Source organism: Sceloporus occidentalis, unplaced genomic scaffold (assembly GCF_023333645.1).
Source record: "Sceloporus occidentalis isolate IW3139 unplaced genomic scaffold, rSceOcc1.0.p SCAF_274, whole genome shotgun sequence".
NCBI lineage: Eukaryota > Metazoa > Chordata > Lepidosauria > Squamata > Phrynosomatidae > Sceloporus > Sceloporus occidentalis.
Window position 1 is genome coordinate 739,410 of NW_028317254.1, and position 20,192 is coordinate 759,601.

At 42.3% G+C, this 20,192-nt stretch overlaps 1 protein-coding gene across 2 annotated transcripts; it reads left to right on the plus strand.

Annotated features, from left to right (window-relative positions):
* Nucleotides 1-777: 777 nt before the first annotated feature.
* Nucleotides 778-19,167, plus strand: LOC149275637 (angiotensin-converting enzyme-like). Of its 2 annotated transcripts, none has more exons than XM_089504501.1 (25): nucleotides 778-990; nucleotides 5,995-6,162; nucleotides 6,667-6,760; nucleotides 7,427-7,570; nucleotides 8,291-8,482; nucleotides 8,955-9,052; nucleotides 10,562-10,734; nucleotides 11,055-11,278; nucleotides 11,433-11,577; nucleotides 11,760-11,858; nucleotides 12,067-12,189; nucleotides 12,283-12,494; nucleotides 12,640-12,776; nucleotides 13,017-13,175; nucleotides 13,410-13,497; nucleotides 13,764-13,907; nucleotides 14,182-14,373; nucleotides 14,586-14,683; nucleotides 14,840-15,009; nucleotides 15,987-16,210; nucleotides 16,905-17,049; nucleotides 17,359-17,457; nucleotides 17,615-17,737; nucleotides 18,453-18,634; nucleotides 18,956-19,167. In XM_089504501.1, the coding sequence occupies exons 1-25, from the start codon at nucleotides 778-780 to the stop codon at nucleotides 19,165-19,167; spliced, it is 3,858 nt and encodes a 1,285-aa protein (XP_089360627.1). The 2 variants fall into 2 exon arrangements, with proteins under 2 accessions (XP_089360627.1, XP_089360628.1); XM_089504502.1 differs by having other exon boundaries at nucleotides 871-990; nucleotides 18,453-18,628; nucleotides 18,980-19,167.
* Nucleotides 19,168-20,192: the final 1,025 nt, after the last annotated feature.

Consider the following 20,192-nt stretch of genomic DNA (forward strand, 5'->3'; position numbering starts at 1 on the left):
TGCTCTTATTGTGGGGCAGAGTTCTCTATACAGGAAGCAGGTGTATGACAATTCATATGTCAGGGCTTCGAGTACACTATGAAATACATACAGGGGCAAAGTTTGTAGGTCGTCGGGCGCATGTACAGATTTGTCACGGCAGATTTGTCACGGCAGAGCTATGTATACAAGAAGCAATTCTAGTTCTTAGGAGCGGACTTGGTGCAGTCTCCATAGAAACCAACAAGAAGGTCCGTGATGAATGGGAGAGTTCCATGCATCGCAGGGGTTGAGTGGTTCTGAATGCGGTGATGTTGTCTGAGTGTCATACATGTCGATACAGTACAGAGGTGCTTATAGTGTCCACGGCGAACATGGCAAAGCCCAACATACGTTCCCTATGCATTAGAGAGCCCCATATACAGCCCTGCATGCGCGGGGGAGCTCTGTGTAGAGTGCTACGTGGAGACCGAGACAGGCGTGAGAGTTCTCGGTGGAGCGTGTGCTTTGCAGTGAAGGAGTTAAGGCGATGTGTCTCTTGTGCTGGTGAGGGAGGAGTGATGTTTGAAGGACTTTGAAATCCTCCCGGCTCTCTGTCCCTGTGAATTGTGACATTGCTAGCAGGATGGAGAGGGACAGGCTCTGTCTTATCACCGCAAGGAGGTAGCATGAGAGGGCTGGGTCTCTCCTTTGCTTTATAAAAACCTTGTAGCCCGGTCGTGAGTCTCTCACTCTAATAGAGGGAGGGGGGGAATGAAGGTGAACCCAGGACCACCTGGTGGGGCGACAGCCAAGATGATGAGCTTAGTCCTCCTGGGGCTTTCCTTGGTGGCTTCCACTTCGGATGCTCTGGACAACTCACACCTGCCTGGCGTCTACCCAAAAGACGAGAGCGGCGCACAGATATTTGCCTCGGACTACAACAGTACAGCGGAAAGAATATTTTACATCAGCACAGAAGCCAGCTGGGACTATAACACTAACCTGACGGACTATAACTCACAGCGCCAGGTAAGACGGGGTCCGTGGACTGACCGACACTGTTATAAAAAAAAAAAAAGATGGGGAGCGGAAGGGATTTAAAAGCCACAAAGGGGAACGTGGTCTTCTATCTGTCTGAGGACCACTTAAAAGCCAGACGGAATTTCTTCCGCTGCCGGCTTGATTTCTTTTTTTTTAGAACCTTGTAAAAGATGGATCCACAGAGATCGATATAAAATAAAGGTCCAGTAGAAAAAAAATAAAGATAGGAGCCATGGATACCCCGACAGGGATGGCGTTTTGCCAGCAAGGTTGGGGAAGAAGGCTAATGTGTTTTGTTTTTTAAGCAGGACGGGGTTACATTTTTTTAGGTTGTCGTTTGTGTGTAAAGTTGTGAGAATGGAATGTGTTTCTGTGATGGGTTACAATGTAACTGTAAATGTCACCCGGGGGTATATGAATCTCCAGCTGTTTGGTCTTCATCAGGATAGGATAGTATATCACCTGAGGGAGGATTTCTAGGTGCCAAGGTGCCAACTTAATGAATTCCAGATGTTGTGGACTACAACTCCCAACATGCACTGCTTGCTAGGTGTCGTAGTGATATACAGATGTATGATTGGAATCGGCCAGTTAGAAAGTGCTTGTGCCAATGATCAATCCTAGGAGGAAAAAGTTGGTTTACCTGTGGCCCTTTACTGTAACCCCCATCACCCTCAGGCAGAGGGCAGATGGGATCATCTGGCATCAGCTGCAGGGTCACAATCTTAAAATGCAGCCTTTTCTGAGCAGATTCCTGAGGATAGTGTGAGTTGTTGTCCAATAACCATTTATGATATGGTAGCAAGCAGTGCCAGGCTAATCCTATGAGGTTTGGATTCTTCTATGAAAATTATAACAACAAAGAAACATGCAAAAAACTGACTATAGGCAAAGTGGCTCAACGCTGGAAATTATGGGGGCAGTTTTTAGCAGACTATTATGGGGTTAGAAATAATCCAGAGATCATTTTTCTGATCACCTCACTGTTGAGGTCTCATACCTGCACTTACATACATTTTGTTGAAACATCACTTTATGGATATATTCCAAGTAGGATCAAATATATGCCTTTTAATTTCACCATACTGTAGATTTTGCCTCTTAAATCATCTGTTTTCTTTAATAAACCTTTTGCATTGAAAATCCATGCAACGAGCTTAAAAAGGATCCAGACTGGGTGTACAATACATTCAGCCCCTGGTGGCTGTAAATGGTACTGAATGTAAAACACATGAGAAAGCTTCTAATAGTGGCGCAAAATCCTTAACTCTTTAGGGCAGTTCAGGGTGTATTTGCCCCCTGCCATCCCTCTTCTCTTTGCCTTGGGAGCTCCTTTTTGTAAGGAAATCCCAGGACACTCACTAAACATACTTTAAATATATAGATATTTTTAAATTATCACTTTAGTTCCCATTTGCTTCTGTCTTTATATATATATTTACATATATATATATATATTATTTTAACACCGTAATACACTTGTGGGTTTTTTCTGCAAAACAGACTGTTTTTGGAATTATTTGGATAAGAAATTTTAAACTAGTTGTATGGTCAAAATCTCACTTTAGATAACTTGTATCTAATTTCCCATGTATTATTCATTTTGTATTTGGGGTCCTTACAACAATGTTTTTCATATCTCGATCAACTTAATGATAAATTTCAAAAATATTGTGGTTTTCCTTATATTATTATATTACTGTATACAGCGCTGGGGGTTATATTACTGTATACAGCGCTGGGGGGTTATATTACTGTATACAGCGCTGGGGGGTTATATTACTGTATACAGCGCTGGGGGTTATATTACTGTATACAGCGCTGGGGGTTATATTACTGTATACAGCGCTGGGCGGGTTATATTACTGTATACAGTGCTGGGGTTATATTACTGTATACAGCGCTGGGGGGTTATATTACTGTATACAGCGCTGGGGGTTTATTACTGTATACAGAGCTGGGGGTTATATTACTGTATACAGCGCTGGGGGGTTATATTACTGTATACAGCGCTGGGGGTTATATTACTGTATACAGCGCTGGGGGTTATATTACTGTATACAGCGCTGGGGTTTATTACTATATACAGCGCTGGGGGTTTATTACTGTATACAGCGCTGGGGAGTTATATTACTGTATACAGCGCTGGGGGTTTATTACTGTATACAGCACTGGGGGGGTTATATTACTGTATACAGCGCTGGGGGTTATATTACTGTATACAGCGCTGGGGGGTTATATTACTGTATACAGCGCTGGGGGTTTATTACTGTATACAGAGCTGGGTGTTATATTACTGCATACAGCGCTGGGGGTTATATTACTGTATACAGCGCTGGGGGTTTATTACTGTATACAGCGCTGGGGGTTATATTACTGTATACAGCGCTGGGGGATATTACTGTATACAGCGCTGGGGGTTATATTACTGTATACAGCGCTGGGGGTTTATTACTATATACAGAGCTGGGTGTTATATTACTGTATACAGCGCTGGGGGTTATATTACTGTATACAGCGCTGGGGGTTTATTACTGTATACAGCGCTGGGGGTTATATTATTGTATACAGCGCTGGGGGATATTACTGTATACAGCGCTGGGGGTTATTACTGTATACAGCGCTGGGTGTTATATTACTGTATACAGCGCTGGGGGTTATATTACTGTATACAGCGCTGGGGGTTTATTACTGTATACAGCGCTGGGGTTATATTACTCTATACAGCGCTGGGGGTTATATTACTGTATACAGCGCTGTGGGTTTATTACTGTATACAGCGCTGGGTGTTATATTACTGTATACAGCGCTGGGGGTTATATTACTGTATACAGCGCTGGGGGTTATTATGTTATACAGCGCTGGGAGTTACGCTCTGGGTTACTTCACTGTAACAATCATTGCCTTTCTCAGTCTGCACTCGCTTTAGACGTCTGCACTCGTTCTAGCGAATGCTGCCCCCAACGTTGTCCACAAGCTTTCCTTTAATATATTCACAAATACAATATTATTCTCATAAATCTACAAGCTTGTGTTTTCTTGGGGAAAAAGGCTGCAGGCGAAGAGGAGTTTATCCAGATAAAGAAGGCAATTAAGGGCTGGAAGCTCACAGGATATTCAGCTGCAGAACTGGGACAAAACAAACCAAAAAAAACACAAAAAAGATGAAAAATATTTAAAAATTAAGCAGTGATGTGAAATGAAACCTGATTTTACTGAGTAGCAAACTAACGAGCTATAATCAGCAGAACGCAACGGTGATTAGACACTAATTGGATGGGACCAAGCAGGCCTGTCGGAAGGGAGATAGGGCCAAGAGGGAGCGATGATTGACTCCGGGACTGGATTAAAGCGTGAAGAGGTTTCCGTGCTGCTTGCATACATGTAAATGGAATAGCTTCAGAGATTTGGGGACTTCTGACCGTCCTAACAATCGACTTCAATAGGCTGGCGTCCGTAATCTTTTCTTGCTTGGCATGTCGCCTACACGTCGGGGGTGCACATAACTTTTAAAGGGTTATTTTGTACGTAATGGAGGGTAACATGCAAGAGAGCCAGTTCCTATTACATCTATTGATGTTTAAGACAGGCTGGGGGCCGAATGAAAGCCCTCGGGGCAGACACCAGCAGATGGTAGCAGCTTTCCCATCAATATTGAGATGGAGGCCAACAAGGTGACAGTGGCCACCGGAGAGCGGAAGCAAGAGACAGCATGTCTCCATAGAGAGGACAGTTTGCTCTTCTAACGATGACCCTTGTTAAGCAGTCAAGCTTTTCGTTCCCCCCGACTTCGTTATGTATGAAGAAGGGTCATTCTGAGCAACCTTCTACTAAATTGAGTGATCCTTCTGTGACACATATAACAGGTTCTTGTCCGGAAGTTCTCGCGCTTGTCCTCTCCCCGACCCTTACAAAGGCTGCCTGGGCCAATCAGCAACGTTCAGCAACTTAACAATAAAGGAGAGATAACTTAATGAGGAGGAATAATCCTGCAGATCATGAGAACAGGCAGTTAAAGATGGTCGCTCACATTGTATCCGCGTAAGGAGGGCTTCTAATGCAGATTTGTTGCTACTGAGTTAGGGTTTATTCACTGTATAGAAATGTAATATATGGGATATAAGGGGCAGATCTGCTTTATGCTAGAAATGGTGAACGTGTCCAAATGTTGACCTGCGATGGGTGTTTTGGATAAGCAGGCGTCGGGGCGCTCTCGTCACTCCCTCCTATGTGTAGCGTGTTTTGTAGAGATAGGACTATCATAGCATCAAGCTTCTCCTAGCTGGGGGGGCAAAAACCTTTACATAAATGTAGCGCATGCAGTAACCATTTAAAGGGATAGGAACGCATGGAAACCATAGAAACCTTCTAAATGTTTAAAGGTCTCTAAAATTCAGCCTCTAATCCAAGATGTCACATGTTTTTTGGGGTGTTTGTAAGGTCCAAACAGTAACAGATTTCTTTGGCCATCAGTTAATAGCCAATTGTTAGGGAATCAAAGGCTCAGGGGTCAAGAATGGTCTCTATCCCTTTAAGAACAGCATCAGCGTCCTACATCTCAAATCCCATCGACGTTCCACAACTCAGATTAATGACATCATATGCAGAAGGACCAGAACATTAAAACGCTGCGGCGTCTTCTCTACAGACAGTTTGGAATGTTCTGCTTCGGAATGGATAGATCTAATAATATATTATCGACGCTCTTGCAACATACAATAACTAGAGCGGAAAATATCCCAGGGGGTCTCTCTGTGTAATTTGTTATTTCTTCTAGGAGCGGAAGGTGTTGTCCGCACGCATTAACCTTTTCAAGCTGGCAACGCTAACTGAGTTTGCAAATAAACGTGTAACGCGGGAAGTCGTGCCAAATCAACGACTTCGACCGGCTCGTTGGCCCGAAGTCCGGCGGGTTGCGCGTTATTAAACAAATAGAGTTGTGAAAAAAACAATCATTTTATGTTCTTTTCTTTTTCCCCCCGTTTTTTGTAGATAAATGCCTCTTTGGAGGAACAGGAGTTTAATGAAATATGGGGTTCCAAAGCCAAAGAACTATTCAACGGCACCTTCGCAAGCTTCAACGACACCCAACTCAAGAAAATCATCACTTCCATCTGGACCCTTGGAGCGTCTAACCTGGCTCTGGGAGAGCGTGAAGAGGTGAGGGTTCAACACCTAACACATAAAGAGGACGCTTAGACCTTCTGTGCCTTAAAGGGGCAATATAATATATATTCACCCCCCTCTTTTTGCCCTATATCCGATACTCCCCCCCCCCCCTCGAATCCGGTTCCTATTACTTGCTGTAGGATTAATTCAGAAGTGACCTTGATGAGCTGGAAAAATACCAGGGAGTCCTTCGGAGAGAGAAAAAAACACTAAATCACAAATTAGTAATACTGCTTCCTTCTAAGAAATTAAAAGGGATGGTAATGCCAGGAAAGCCATATTGAAACTACAAGGAATTACCCCCCCCCCCCATATATTAGCCTTATTCTATGCCTTAACATTCACATTGAATACACACGGCTCATTTGAAGACATTGAACCACCTACATACCACCCAGAGAAGGACTGGTCCTCCAAAGCAGGGATACTTGGGCAGTGTGGCTAGGGCTCTCCTTACAGTATGTAATTTATGGAGGTGTTTTTTGTCTCCTTTAGTATAACACCATTCTCAGCCAGATGGACAACATCTACTCGACAGCCAAAGTTTGTCCTCCGAACCAGAACACCAACTGCTGGTCCTTGGAGCCAGGTACCGTTCTGACCATTCTTCTTCTAACCAATATTACATGTGCTGAATAAATATAAATGCGTGTCTATATGATACGATACGGTATATGTTATGGCTCCTCCCCTTTGCAACGATGGGCAATATGCAAATTTACCCATTCTCTATGGAAGCAGGTTAATTAAAAATGAGGTCATATTGTGATGTCACATGGGATAAATCCCCACCAAATACTTTTCTATAGATTTTTTATCTATATTTTTTTTGAAATCTGGAATAGAAATAGATTAGCAGAAGGAGACGCGACGTGTCCTGATATCACGGCCGACCTTTGGGAATTCCTATCATTTACACCCAGGAACGCACAGAGCTCTTGGCAGACGCTGTCAATATGTGTAAGCGTTTTGGAAACTTAACCAAAATGTTGTAAATTAACCAGAAGTAACTGTGCGTGTCAATGATAAGTAAAGCTCAACACCCGGAAAATGGGTGGGAAGAGCTACTTTGTACCCCCGGGGAACTTGCAAAAACCTTGAAGCTGATGTATATGTCGCTGGCTCGGCAACTTTACAGCTTATGACATCATAAGTCACCTGGTATTTCAGTCTATCTATTCAGATTTTGAGGACCGTGTGCCGTTTACATGTTACAATATGTTACAATATCACATGCAATCATTTGTGTTTCCAGATTTGACCGAAATCATGGCTACGTCTCGAAGCTACAAGAAGTTGCTCTACGCCTGGGAGGGCTGGCATAACGCAGCAGGCATTCCCCTGAAGAGCAAATATGAGCGATTTGTACAGCTTAGCAATAAAGCTTATAGACAGGACGGTAAGAGCGAGGGTGCGGGACAGGGGTTATCACCACAATAACACGCCGCCTCAGGGCAGATTCTCAGGGTTTTACCCCAGTCTCAGGGTCTCGGGGTGAAGGGGCAGATTGCTTTAGCATTGAACACTGTGATACTACTGAATTCATGTTTTTTTAAACATCATAATTTTATTAATATGTTTTTTTTTACAAACCTGGAAATATATTAATTTACTTTTTTGGAAGCCACAAGGAGCACTAACAATAAGTGGTTCCCTGCTTCCCTCTAGTGGTGGTTACGTGTACTGCAGAATTCCGAGGGTATTCGTTTGGCAGGGTCGGTGTTCATTGGCATTTGTCTTTCATTATGTTTTTGGAGGCTGCTGTAATACATTCAATAAAAAAAAAAAACAACACGCCAAAAACTAAATATAAATAAAGCCAAGCATGACTTAGTCTCCTCTTAATTATTAGCTGCCCACTACATGTATGGACACTCCTTATTTTAGACTAACTCAACTTAGAACGATTAACATGTCCACCAGGTCTCCGGTTTAGATCTCAAGTTACATCACAGCAGATTTGTGTTCACATCATACTGACTTCTCAATATTAGGTTTTTGACCCGTAGCAATGTCACACGGATCTATGTTCCCTTCCATTGAAACATCCTCCTGCATTCTGCCATATTTTGTCAAGCGGGACACTTGAGATAACTGTGTGTCCTCCTTTCCCCTACAGGATACAAGGACACGGGAGAATATTGGCGTTCCTGGTATGCATCTTCCACATTTGAGGAAGATCTGGAGAACTTGTACCACCAGCTGGAGCCCCTTTACCTTAATCTGCATGCCTTTGTGCGCAGGAAGCTCTATGAGCGTTATGGACCCAAATACATTAACCTGAAGGGCCCAATCCCAGCGCATCTGCTTGGTGGGTACTCAGGAGCGCATGATTCTGTTTCACAGATCCTCAAAGCAATGTTTTTGGCCCTAATTTCAAATAAATCTTACTAAAAGTTTTATCTCCACCAATGTCATCCATGGCCGATGAGTTCCAACCAATCATTGATCCAATATCAAGCGATATTATTTTTTCCTGTGAAAAACTGAGTTGGTTTTGGGTCTTTATTTTTTTTTAGTAAAAAAAAAAGTATAAAAGGTTTGGACAATTCCGTAAAAAACAAAAAAAACTTTTAAAAAATTAAAAAGCATCTGGGAAAAGGAACTACTAATTGCCACATTTTCCAAGTCAAACAGTTTTATTTGTAACTGATCTGAGTCGAGAAAAAGAGACCCCAAAAATGCGAGGAAAGGGGTATTATCCCACCTAAAATGATGTAACTAGGAAATAAATTCTAAAAGATCTAAACGTGATCCTGAGGTGTGTTGTTTGTGCCCAACAGGTAATATGTGGTCGCAACAGTGGAACAACATCTATGATATGATGGTCCCCTATCCCAACAAGACCAACGTGGACGTTACGAATACAATGAGGGAACAGGTAATAAATGCTGGTGTTCCCGTACAACGACTGCTGTTGTGATTGCTCTATGATTGAGGCAAATAATATTAATTAGGGTAAATCAATATTTATTGAAGTTTTGTTTTTTAACGAAGGGAGAGGGGTACAGAAAGAAAAAAAAGGGGGGGAGGGGAAAACGGCATGACGATTCAATCGAGATACAAGAAAGAGCAACAATGCTCCCAGCAAGTGAATACAACATGAGCTGAATAGCAAGAAGTGCAAAACGTAGTTGACATAAAATATAACACATCTAGCCAGGACGGTCACAAGAGCATTCAACAGATGAAAACCTAGCGTCCTCGTCTGCGAGAGAGGCAGTAAGTGAATAGAGCAGGTGCTCAACAGCAAGGAGTACACCTTGGAGTTGGCGAAAAATATATCACATCAAACCAGTACGGTCACAAGAACATACCACAGGTGTAAACGCGGCGGCTGCGCCCCGAAGAGAGATGACAAGCGAGTACAACAGAAAGTGAGCATCAGGAAATACCGATCAACAATGTGACCCAACCGGCAAGCACGGCCGTGGGAGTAGGCAATGAGGGAGACGAAGAGGACCCCAGCCACAGGAAAAATGACAAGGGAGTCAAGAGGAACAGAGTGGGGGGGGGGAAAGGGGGGGGGGAGGGGGGAGAGAAAGGGACAGTGCAAACAAAGAATTATGCAAGCAGGGGGCGGATAAGAGGATCTTGTACATACAACAGCCAATAAAACCACGTGGCCAAGTAGCGCTCATACCCCCCGTCAGCAGAGAGACTCAACTCCTCCAGCATTCGTATCTGCTCAACACGAAGAACCCAGTCTCTGAAGGTGGGGGGGGCGGGATCACCCCAATGCAGAGGGATCAAGGCCTTAGCCGGTGGCGGATCACCAATTTCCGGAACCATCTGATTGAGTGAGACGTGAGGTGGAGCAGAAAGAATTCCGGGGTGAAGGGGAGGATCTCATCTGTAAAGTGATGGAACTGGGAATAGATAGTTTCCCAAAAAGGGGTGATAAGTGGGCAATGCCACCATATGTGAAGAAGAGATCCCGGAGTGGCGTCGCACCTCCAACACTGGTTGGGCACATCCGCACGGTACACGGAGATGACCGCAGGTGGGCGGTACCAGAGAGCCAGAAGTTTATAGCCCATCTCCTGGTCTCTAGTGCTCCGCGAGCAGCGGTGAGTAAGAGTGCAAATCTTGTCCCATTGTTCCTTTGTGAGAGAGACCTGCAAATCGGATTCCCAACGCCCCATGAACGATGGGGCGCAGGATTGAAAGCATCAAGGAGGAGACCATAGAGGCGGGAAATGCCATGGGACAGAAGAGTAGGGGCCACACAGAGTTCCTCAAAAGCCGTAAGGGCACGTGACAAGTTGTGTTTTTGTGGCAAAGAAAATAATATTAATTAGGTGATAGGAGATTTTTCTGCACATGGTCCTTTGGTTTGACCAACCCAAAAAGCACTTTGCTTATTTCAGTCTCTAAACATTTTGTCCAGGGTTGGAATGCGACACATATGTTCAAAGTCTCTGAGGAGTTCTTCACCTCTCTGGGTCTACTTGAGATGCCACAGGAGTTTTGGGACAAGTCGATGCTTGAGAAGCCTTCAGATGGACGAGAGGTGGTTTGCCACGCATCTGCCTGGGACTTCTACAACAGGAAGGACTTCAGGTGAGTCAGTGGCAGCCACAACTTGTGAAACTTACCATTTTAGGATTTAAGAACTGTTTTCCATAGACATATTTAATTTTTTGACCATTTGTCAATAGGGAAAGTCACCCCCGATCACAAGACCTTCTATACCCATGAACTTTGCTATAGTGACGACAAACAAGTCAAACAATTGTCCGTCACTGTTATCTGTTAGCTTTGTCGTGTTTGTTACTACTGTTCCATTTCACAAGTGCTACAAACATATAAGCATACTGTTTTAGAGACCCAAATTCCAGATTAAATTGTCTTCTTTCCTATACATTTTACTGCTTCCATAGAATAAAGCAATGTACCACGGTTACCATGGAACAGCTGTTCACTGTCCACCACGAGATGGGCCACGTGGAGTATTATTTGCAATACAAGGACCAACCAGTCACGTTCCGTCGAGGGGCAAACCCAGGCTTCCATGAAGCCATAGGAGACGTGCTCTCTCTGTCGGTGTCTACCCCAGGCCATCTAAAAACCATTGGCCTCCTCAATGAAGTCACAAATGACCAAGGTGAGTCACTTAATTAAGGAGCTTAAACGTCTGGAGCCCTGTAGCTTGACCTCCATTCTTTATCTTATTCTAACCTGCCAGAGGTTTTGAGATCTAGGAGTTTTTCACATGCTTTCAGTTAATTTTTGTAATTGTGTCCCTTTCTGCTTCCTAGAGAGTGATATCAATTACTTACTGAAAATGGCTTTAGAGAAAATTGCCTTCTTGCCCTTTGGATTTCTGATTGACCAATGGAGGTGGAACGTCTTCAACGGCCGTACACCTCCTAACCGATACAACTATGATTGGTGGAACCTCAGGTAAGTTTTTGGCAACAGTAGCTAAGACGAGGAGAACTAAAAACCTCATTAATGTTACACAATAGTTGTCCATCCCATGTAAATTTCCATGTGACTCCAGCTTCAACACTCTTATAAGACTCAATAAAGACTGACACTTTATTACCTTCAAAAGAGTTGGCTGACTCTTTTCTGTTTCTCAGAACCAAATACCAAGGAATCTGTCCACCGGTGGCAAGAGATGAAACCCAATTTGATGCAGGAGCCAAATTTCATATCCCAGGCAACACCCCGTACATCAGGTAACATTACCACCCTAGCTTTGTATAGGTTTAACTTGGGTTGCGCTTTAAAAATTGTGAAGTTTGTCCCAGAGGCTTTAAACCTAAATACATTACAAATTCTTACGCCATTAGGACCAATATTATAAATGTCACTTGACTTTCTCGTCTGCACCAATAACCTGGCTTGACTCACTGAAGTATCGTGGCTCCTTTTCTTTTGTTTCAGGTACTTTGTGAGTTTTGTGTTGCAATTCCAATTCCACAAAGCGCTCTGTTCGGCAGCCAAACAAACAGGTCCCTTGCACACTTGTGACATCTACCGCTCAGCAGATGCTGGGAAGCTTCTCAGGTGAGAACATTGCGTTGGGTCGGTGGCACTCGAACTCACAATGCTGAACGTTGCCTGTCTTGCTAATGGTGAATCCCTCTGCCATTCTTTTAGTGATGTTCTCCGGGTTGGATCCTCCAAGCCCTGGCAGGAGATCCTGTTAAATATGACCGGAACTGATAAGATGGACGTTGGACCTCTGCTGGAATATTTCGAACCAGTCACTAATTGGCTGAAAGAGCAGAACAGCAAGTATAATGAGACCCTTGGCTGGCCAGACTATGCATGGACCCCACCTATTCCTGATGGATACCCTGGGGACATCGGTAAGACCTTTGGGATCACTAATGGCTGGATTTTCTCATTCTTCCTATATCAGCTAAATATCTGTGTACGAGAGTTCCCCAGAATGGGATGATTAATTCTAAAATTGGTTCAATTTTTACATTGCTTGACTCTATTTTTTTAAAGAGAAAATAGCGAATGAGATACAAGCCGACGACTTCCTAGAAAATTACACCAAGACGGCAGAGGTCGTGTGGAACGCATACACTGAGGCATCATGGGAATACAATACCAACATCACTGAGCACAACAGGCTAATCATGGTGAGGATGTCTCTCTGAACTATGACCTCATAGACTTTTGAGTTACTGCATCATCACGTGATAAGAGATGATGATGGTATCTCTGGTTAACGATGCATTAACATTGGTAAGGGGTTTCGAAAGAGGGAAAGGGATTCAGCCATGCAATGGGATATCCAGGTCATATTGATGTGCCTAACGATATGGAAGTGTTCCTTTGGGTCGGAGTAGTCCAACCTGGCTTTCTTCTTTCCCTTGTAGCTGGATAAGAATCTGGAAATGTCTGCTCACACTCTAGAATATGGGTTGCAAGCAAGAAACTATGACTACAGCGATTTCCGAAGCGCAGAGACACAGCGCTTACTGAGGAAACTCAGCGAGATTGATAAAGCTGCCCTGCCGGAACATGAGCAGAAAGAGGTGAGACATGAAAAAGAGAAAAAGAGATAAAAAGAGAACCCAACAGTTGTCCAAAAGGGAAGAGATATGATTATAAATTTATGGTACGAAAGTTGTAAATATGAAAAACTCAACGAGGAATCCAGTGGAATGTTTCCACTTTTGCTCTACACTTTGCAGTAGAATTGATCTCTGTAAATATAGCAAAAAAAAGTTTTACTGATTCAATTATTTGTTATTTCTGTTTCATTACAGCTGAACCAAATACTTTCCAATATGGAAACCACATACAGCGTGGCCAAAGTGTGCAAGAATGGAACAACATGCCTTCCGCTCGATCCAGGTGAGAGAGTGGAAAATGTCATCTCCATCTCTGTCCACGTATAGCTTGCGAGTTGGCCAACGGGAGATCCCTGACCAAATCTGTGTGTTGGCAACTATGAAAGACATGACATACAAAATATTGAATTATTTGCCCACGGGTTATTTAGTATCGTCCATGAGCAAAAGACATCCAGTTATTTATCTGTTCTCTAGTTTGATTACATGGTATGCAATGGGAAACATTTGTTTTGACACCTCCGTGTATCTCTTCCCATCTTTCTTCAGATCTAACGGAAATCATGGCCCAGTCGCGGGACTACGATGAGCTGCTCTTTGCCTGGAAGGGGTGGAGAGATGCTTCTGGCAAGAAAATCCGATCTGACTTTAATAGATACGTGGAGTTGACCAACAAGGCAGCTCACCTTAATGGTAAAAAAGGCTTTTTTAAATTTTGTGGGGTATTTTTTCTTCTTCTTCTCCGGAATGAGAATTCCATGAAATATGTTGGATTGGACACCTGGGGCCGACATATTTTTTTTGTCGCCGGAAGATAATTTGGAATTTCTTTCTTCTTTTTGGAGGTGTTGCACAAAAAATAGGAGTCTAAAAAAGAACTCTTACTGCCCATGGCATGTCTGTTATATAAAAGTTTTTTGGACAGACATGTTTTATTATCTGTTCATGCCCTGACTCTTTTGTCCAGCTTATGCCGATAATGGTGAATATTGGAGGTCCTGGTATGAGACTCCCACACTGGAAAGCGACTTGGAAAACCTTTACCAGGAGCTCCAACCTCTCTATCTGAATCTGCATGCGTACGTCCGAAGAGCGCTCTACAAGAAGTATGGAGACCAGAAAATTAATCTGAATGGACCCATTCCTGCACACCTTCTGGGTAAGTCCTAGACCGTTGCTCTCTCTAATGAGAATGTTTCAAGTTCATTGATGGCGTTTGCACAGGAACATATTTTGACTGATAATCATTGACCGGCACAAAGGGAAACATTGTTAAAGTTTTTCCTTTTAAACATTAAGCAGAAGGTGACTCTTATTGTCAAAAAATGAGAATATTTTTAGCGACGTTTGTACTATTCTTTTCTTTTGAAGGGAACATGTGGGCTCAGTCCTGGTCAAACATATTTGACCTTGTTGTCCCATATCCTGATGCCTCCAAAGTGGACGCCACTCCGGCAATGTTAGCCCAGGTAAGGAAGTTACGCAAGAAAAAATAATAATAATAATAACTTACCGACGCTAGGAAGTTGCGATGAAAAAGACACACGTGGTTCCTAGATGTTGTAATCAGAGCAAGGTTTATTATAGGCTGATAGTTCTGTTAATGCCGACTCCATTGTCTGTAGAATTGGACCGCCAAGAGAATGTTCGAGGAATCTGATAACTTTTTCGTCTCCCTCGGATTGATCCCCATGCCTCAAGAATTTTGGGACAAGTCTATGATTGAGAAGCCCGCTGATCGGGAGGTGGTATGCCACGCATCCGCCTGGGACTTCTACAACCGAAAAGACTTCAGGTACTTTTGCCTCATCTCTTATTATTATAGACAATAACGGTCTATATAGTCAGTATTTAGTCAGTACATAGTCAGTATATAGTCATTATATGGAACCGGTTAAAAAAAAAATTATATTTATTATCAGGATTCTGATTTAAAAAAATCAAATCTCATTCTGAGAAGGTGGTAGATGAGTGTAACAGCCTCCAAACAGAAGTGGTAGACGGTAATACAGTGAGGGAATGTAAACATGCATGGGATAGGCATATGGCTCCTGAATCTTAGACGAGACCAACGACTGATGGGAGACAGAAATTGTGCTTCTTCTATAGGAAAGGGAAGCTGAGTCTTGGATAGAAAGACACCAAAATATGTGTTATCGCAGTTAGCGTCCGCTGGTACTCTTGTCATTTAGTGCTCGGTTTCACCGGTTGATTAGCTCTCTTGAGATAATGAACTACATACCCTTTCTCTGCTGCGATAGAACAAATTGTCTGTACCCGTCAGGGTCTTCAGAGCGGATAATTAATTGAACCTTAAGAGATAACATCTGAAAGGGCTTCATGCTGAACTTCTGCACCATAAAATAGAACAATGATTAAGACCCCATCTGAACTCACAGTAAGGTCTCCGCAACGCTGGTATTACCTAATTAAGGCCAACATGATTATTGAAATAAAGTACTTGAGGCAATCAAAGCACATTCTGGGTTAACTAAAGTTTGCTAAATGTTCTGCTGAGTCGTTAGATCATTTACACCGAAAATGATGTTCGTTTGGAATATGTGCTTCTCATGTGACAGCCGTGACATTCTAATGACATAGAAGCTCGAAATGTGCTGTAGATAAGAGCCATTCAGTCCACCTAGTGGGATGTACCTACGGTTCCCACTGTCTATCACCACCTGTTAGTGAAGCCGGAGGTCCCTACCTTGGCCACCGCTGGTTTGGTTTCATTCTTTGCCGTGCTCGGTAACATATCACTTCTTATTTCAGGATCAAGCAATGCACAGTGATCAATATGGACGACCTCATCACAGTCCACCACGAGATGGGACACGTTCAGTACTTCTTACAGTATAAGGATCTGCCAATCTCTTTCCGCGAAGGAGCCAACCCCGGGTTCCATGAAGCTATCGGAGATGTCCTGGCGCTGTCTGTCTCCACAATGCAACATCTTCACAGTATTGGCCTTCTGGATTCAGTACAGGACAACATGGGTGAGATGATTATTATATCTGACGTATCTGACGTATCTGTGTCGTTGGTAGTATAGCCCCTATGTTGTTTTTAAGGACATCAGTGTAGGATGAAAAAATAATAACAATTGGAGTAGGGACTCTTACATATGACCTTCAAACCACAGGTGGTCCACTGTTCAAGGTGGACTTGAGCATAAAAAGACTAAAAACATAGGGAAAGCTAAAAAAAATTGATTTTAAAAAATGATACAAATTGGCAGTAGGAAGGAACAGTTTCTTTTCTAGAATGTTGGGTTTTGTGTTAGTTTTTCAGATCTGTTTATGTATATTTAAGACTCCAGGAATAGCACAAAGTATAGAAGTGGACCTTTGGAGTTTCAGAGCCTTTCTAGATCCATCCAGAAATTTTAAAAGCAGTTTTCTAGATCATAAAGAATGAATACCAAAATAATGGGCGTGTCATAGGAAAAAAATAAAAAAAACTTCTAAAATGATGTTTTCAGCTTAATAAGTGATAAACTGCTTACAATGATTGGCAATTCGGTTTTATTACTTCTACAATGTTATCTGTGTTTTATATATATTGTAGGAATTTGTATCTCTGGAATGTTGATTATTAAATACATAGAAGTAAAGGATATTGTGATTGGGTGTTTGTGATTGAATGTGAAGTTTTTAATGAGCGACCCCATAATTCTGTGTCTGATTTCAGAGAGTGATATTAACTACCTTATGAGCGTTGCGCTGGATAAAATCGCCTTCCTGCCTTTTGGCTACCTGATGGACCAATGGAGGTGGAAGGTGTTTGACGGCAGGACCCCCAATTCAGAGTACAACCAGCAGTGGTGGAATCTCAGGTGAGGGTTTTTGGGTTTTTTGTAGAAAACCACAAAACCAGATTAAAATAATGAAGCAATTGATATTCCTAAAGACTGGGTCTTCTGAGAGCTGAGAACAACCGCTAGAAGGTTCTTCAAAGTTCTACGGAACTTTAGAACCCAGAAGAACAGTTGGCCACTAATGGACCAAAAATACAGGTTAAAAAAATATCAAAGTGCTATCAGTTAGTTTTGATATTGCTTTTAAACATGTTGCCTCATAATATATCAAGATGATAATTTCCATATATACAAGACCAATGTATCTAATCTATTTTTCTTTTTCAGATTGAAGTACCAGGGTCTCTGTCCTCCAGTATTAAGATCTGAAAGCGATTTTGACCCTGGGGCAAAATTCCACATTCCGTCGAGTGTTCCTTACATCAGGTAACTAAATTGCCCCATGAAACAGGACCGGGTTCCGCATTCTGCAGTACGAAGCTACTGACGTTGTAAAGTGTGGTGGTGTTAAGATATTTAATACCACGTGACCGGGTTGTGACTTTGCTTTGGGCTGATTTCGCTCCCGTCTCTCTCCTCTTAGATATTTCATCAGTTTCGTGATTCAGTTCCAGTTCCATGAAGCTCTTTGCAAGGCAGCTAACCAGCAGGGGCCACTGTATAAATGTGACATCTACAGGTCTAAAGAAGCAGGAAAACTGCTCGGGTGAGTGTCATAAAAGAGATGATATAGTTACTATACTTGAAAACATCTAGAATGCTTTGGTTAATGTTCCCAGGCTTTTAAGCTCTTGTTCATAAATGGGAACTTCACTTTGTGGACATGCGAGTTCTGGATTTTTTTCTAGATTTCATCCCGTAGCCAATAGTTCTTAAAAGCAGTAAACATAACCTCCATCTCTGATCCAACCATATCTGTATGTGATATAGCAGTCAGAGTTACAGAGCTTGTTGAGATGGCACCATTATTTGCATGTGCTCATGAAGCGTTCATCTAGACTGTGGTGTTAAACCAAATATAAAAATATATCACAACTGTTCATGTATAACAGATATTTAGACAAAAACACAGTAACATACAATAAATGAGTGGCAGCCCAACATACAAGGCAACACTTTCCAAGACTAACCTGCAACCAAAAGGCCAAACATAATCCAGCACACCACCGATTGCCCCATCCATGCAGGATGGTTGCCAGAGAGAGACTGAACTAAGATTTTTCACTGGAGGTATGCCCTTGTTAACATATCAAAAGATACATGTGATACAGGAAGAGTTCAGCTGCCAAAAACATTGACAACAATACTTATTATGTCACAACATAGACACCAGGCCAGTGGAGGTCATGACAACCATCAGTTGGGTTTGGTGATGTAAATGGTTATCAGTCACCAATGTTTTGGGGTTTTTTTATCATCAGAGATGCCATGAAGTTGGGTAACAGCAAACCCTGGCCCGATGCCATGGAGCTCATTACCGGGCAGCGTAACATGTCGGCATCTTCCCTCCTCAAATACTTTGAGCCACTGACTAACTGGCTGATAGAACAAAATGGAAAGAATGGAGAAACCCTTGGGTGGCCAGAGTACAACTGGAGTCCAGGTAATAAAACAAGAGAAATATTGAGATTTAGCCTCGTGCAGATAAAATAAGCATTCATTAAACTCTAGGTACAATATGCTGTGTGTTAACTGTCTATAATAATTATATTTTGTTATCTATTCACAAGTGTTGTAGAAGACCTTCTCAAAGACCTGTGAGTCTTCATGGTTAAAGTTTGACCACAGAGTACTTGAAATAGTAGACTTTTAATGGCCCAAAAAGCAAATCTTGATATTTTTCTTATGTTTAATGTCTTTTTCTACTCCGCTTATACAGCTATATCCCTGCCGCCAACATCCAATCCAACAACAGCTGGGCCAGCAACTTCTGGGCCGGCGCACACAGAACTTCCACCACAGAACAAAGTTGAGTTCCTCGGATTATCCCTGAGCAAGAGTGAAGCATCTGCTGGCCAGTGGATTCTGCTGGCATTGTCATTGGTCTTGGTCATCGCCTGTATTTTCTTGGGTTATAAGTTCTCAAAGATGAAACGCAACACTAAGAAGTCTATTTCTGAACTGGAACTCAAATAATAGAGAGAATCCCCAACTGGAATAACGGCCTCCTTTGTCTGAGGTCTTGGGGACACCTAGCGTATGAGATCCATCAAGAAGGAACCTTCCTGACTATGCAAAGAACTTAATCCATGAAAGACCAATCCACTAGCGCCTTGAAGCCTACAAATGAAAAGACGAACTGTGAAACAGGTGCTGACGGGGAAGGGGGTGGGGGTGGGGAACACTTGGGCAAAGGGGGAAAGAGTTTTAATTTTGTTATTGAGACCACGATCTTCTGAGATCTTTTCTCCAACGGGAGCAATAAAATGTGTAATTTGTGGGAGAAAAAAAAGTCTGTTTTCACTTTCCTGAAAGGTTCATAAATATTCACAAATTACACTGTGAATATTTTTCGGTCGTCAGGTGTTGAAGGTCTTTACTACTACTTGGTATAAATATGGTAACATTCCAGGACAGACAGCAGAACTTTTATATATTAATATATATTTATTATATTAATGAAATATTATTGCCCCATGGAAATGATCGTTTTTTTTTAATTTGCGATGTTATACAGAATTATTAATTATTTGAACAAAAATATTAAAAATTAATCTTTAATTTAAAAAAAACACCAACAACATTTACCAACACAATACAACCTTCATGACCAAGGTCAAGTTGTCCCCTTTCCTTAGGGTAACTCTTTCCTCGAAGCATTGACATTGACCCAAGCATATTTTTTTATAGACATTCTCTAATTTGGATTATGTTTTTTTGTGTCCACATAAACTTTAATACAGTAATACCCTATATCTGTCTCTACAAACCCATCATGTTTCATCATGTTAGGAGGTCTGTACCCATTTGGCCAAACAGATGTAGATCAAAACTTCCATGAAGTGGTAAAGTTTATTGCCAGTGATACTGGTTTTATTATTGAGAATGTATTGCAGCTTTTTAATTGGGATGCCAAAGTGCCAAGATTTAATGGGAACACAGTTGGAGCGAGTGTCCGATCATCCTGGTGATCTATAATGACGAGCGGACAGCTGCTAGCT

Coding starts and splice junctions, on each gene's coding strand:
- LOC149275637 (XM_089504501.1), top strand. CDS start 778: ATGAGCTTAGTCCTCCTGGGGCTTTCCTTGGTGGCTTCCACTTCGGAT. Junction 991..5,994: donor ACTATAACTCACAGCGCCAG/GTAAGACGGGGT, acceptor CGTTTTTTGTAG/ATAAATGCCTCTTTGGAGGA. Junction 17,050..17,358: donor CAGCAGTGGTGGAATCTCAG/GTGAGGGTTTTT, acceptor TTTCTTTTTCAG/ATTGAAGTACCAGGGTCTCT.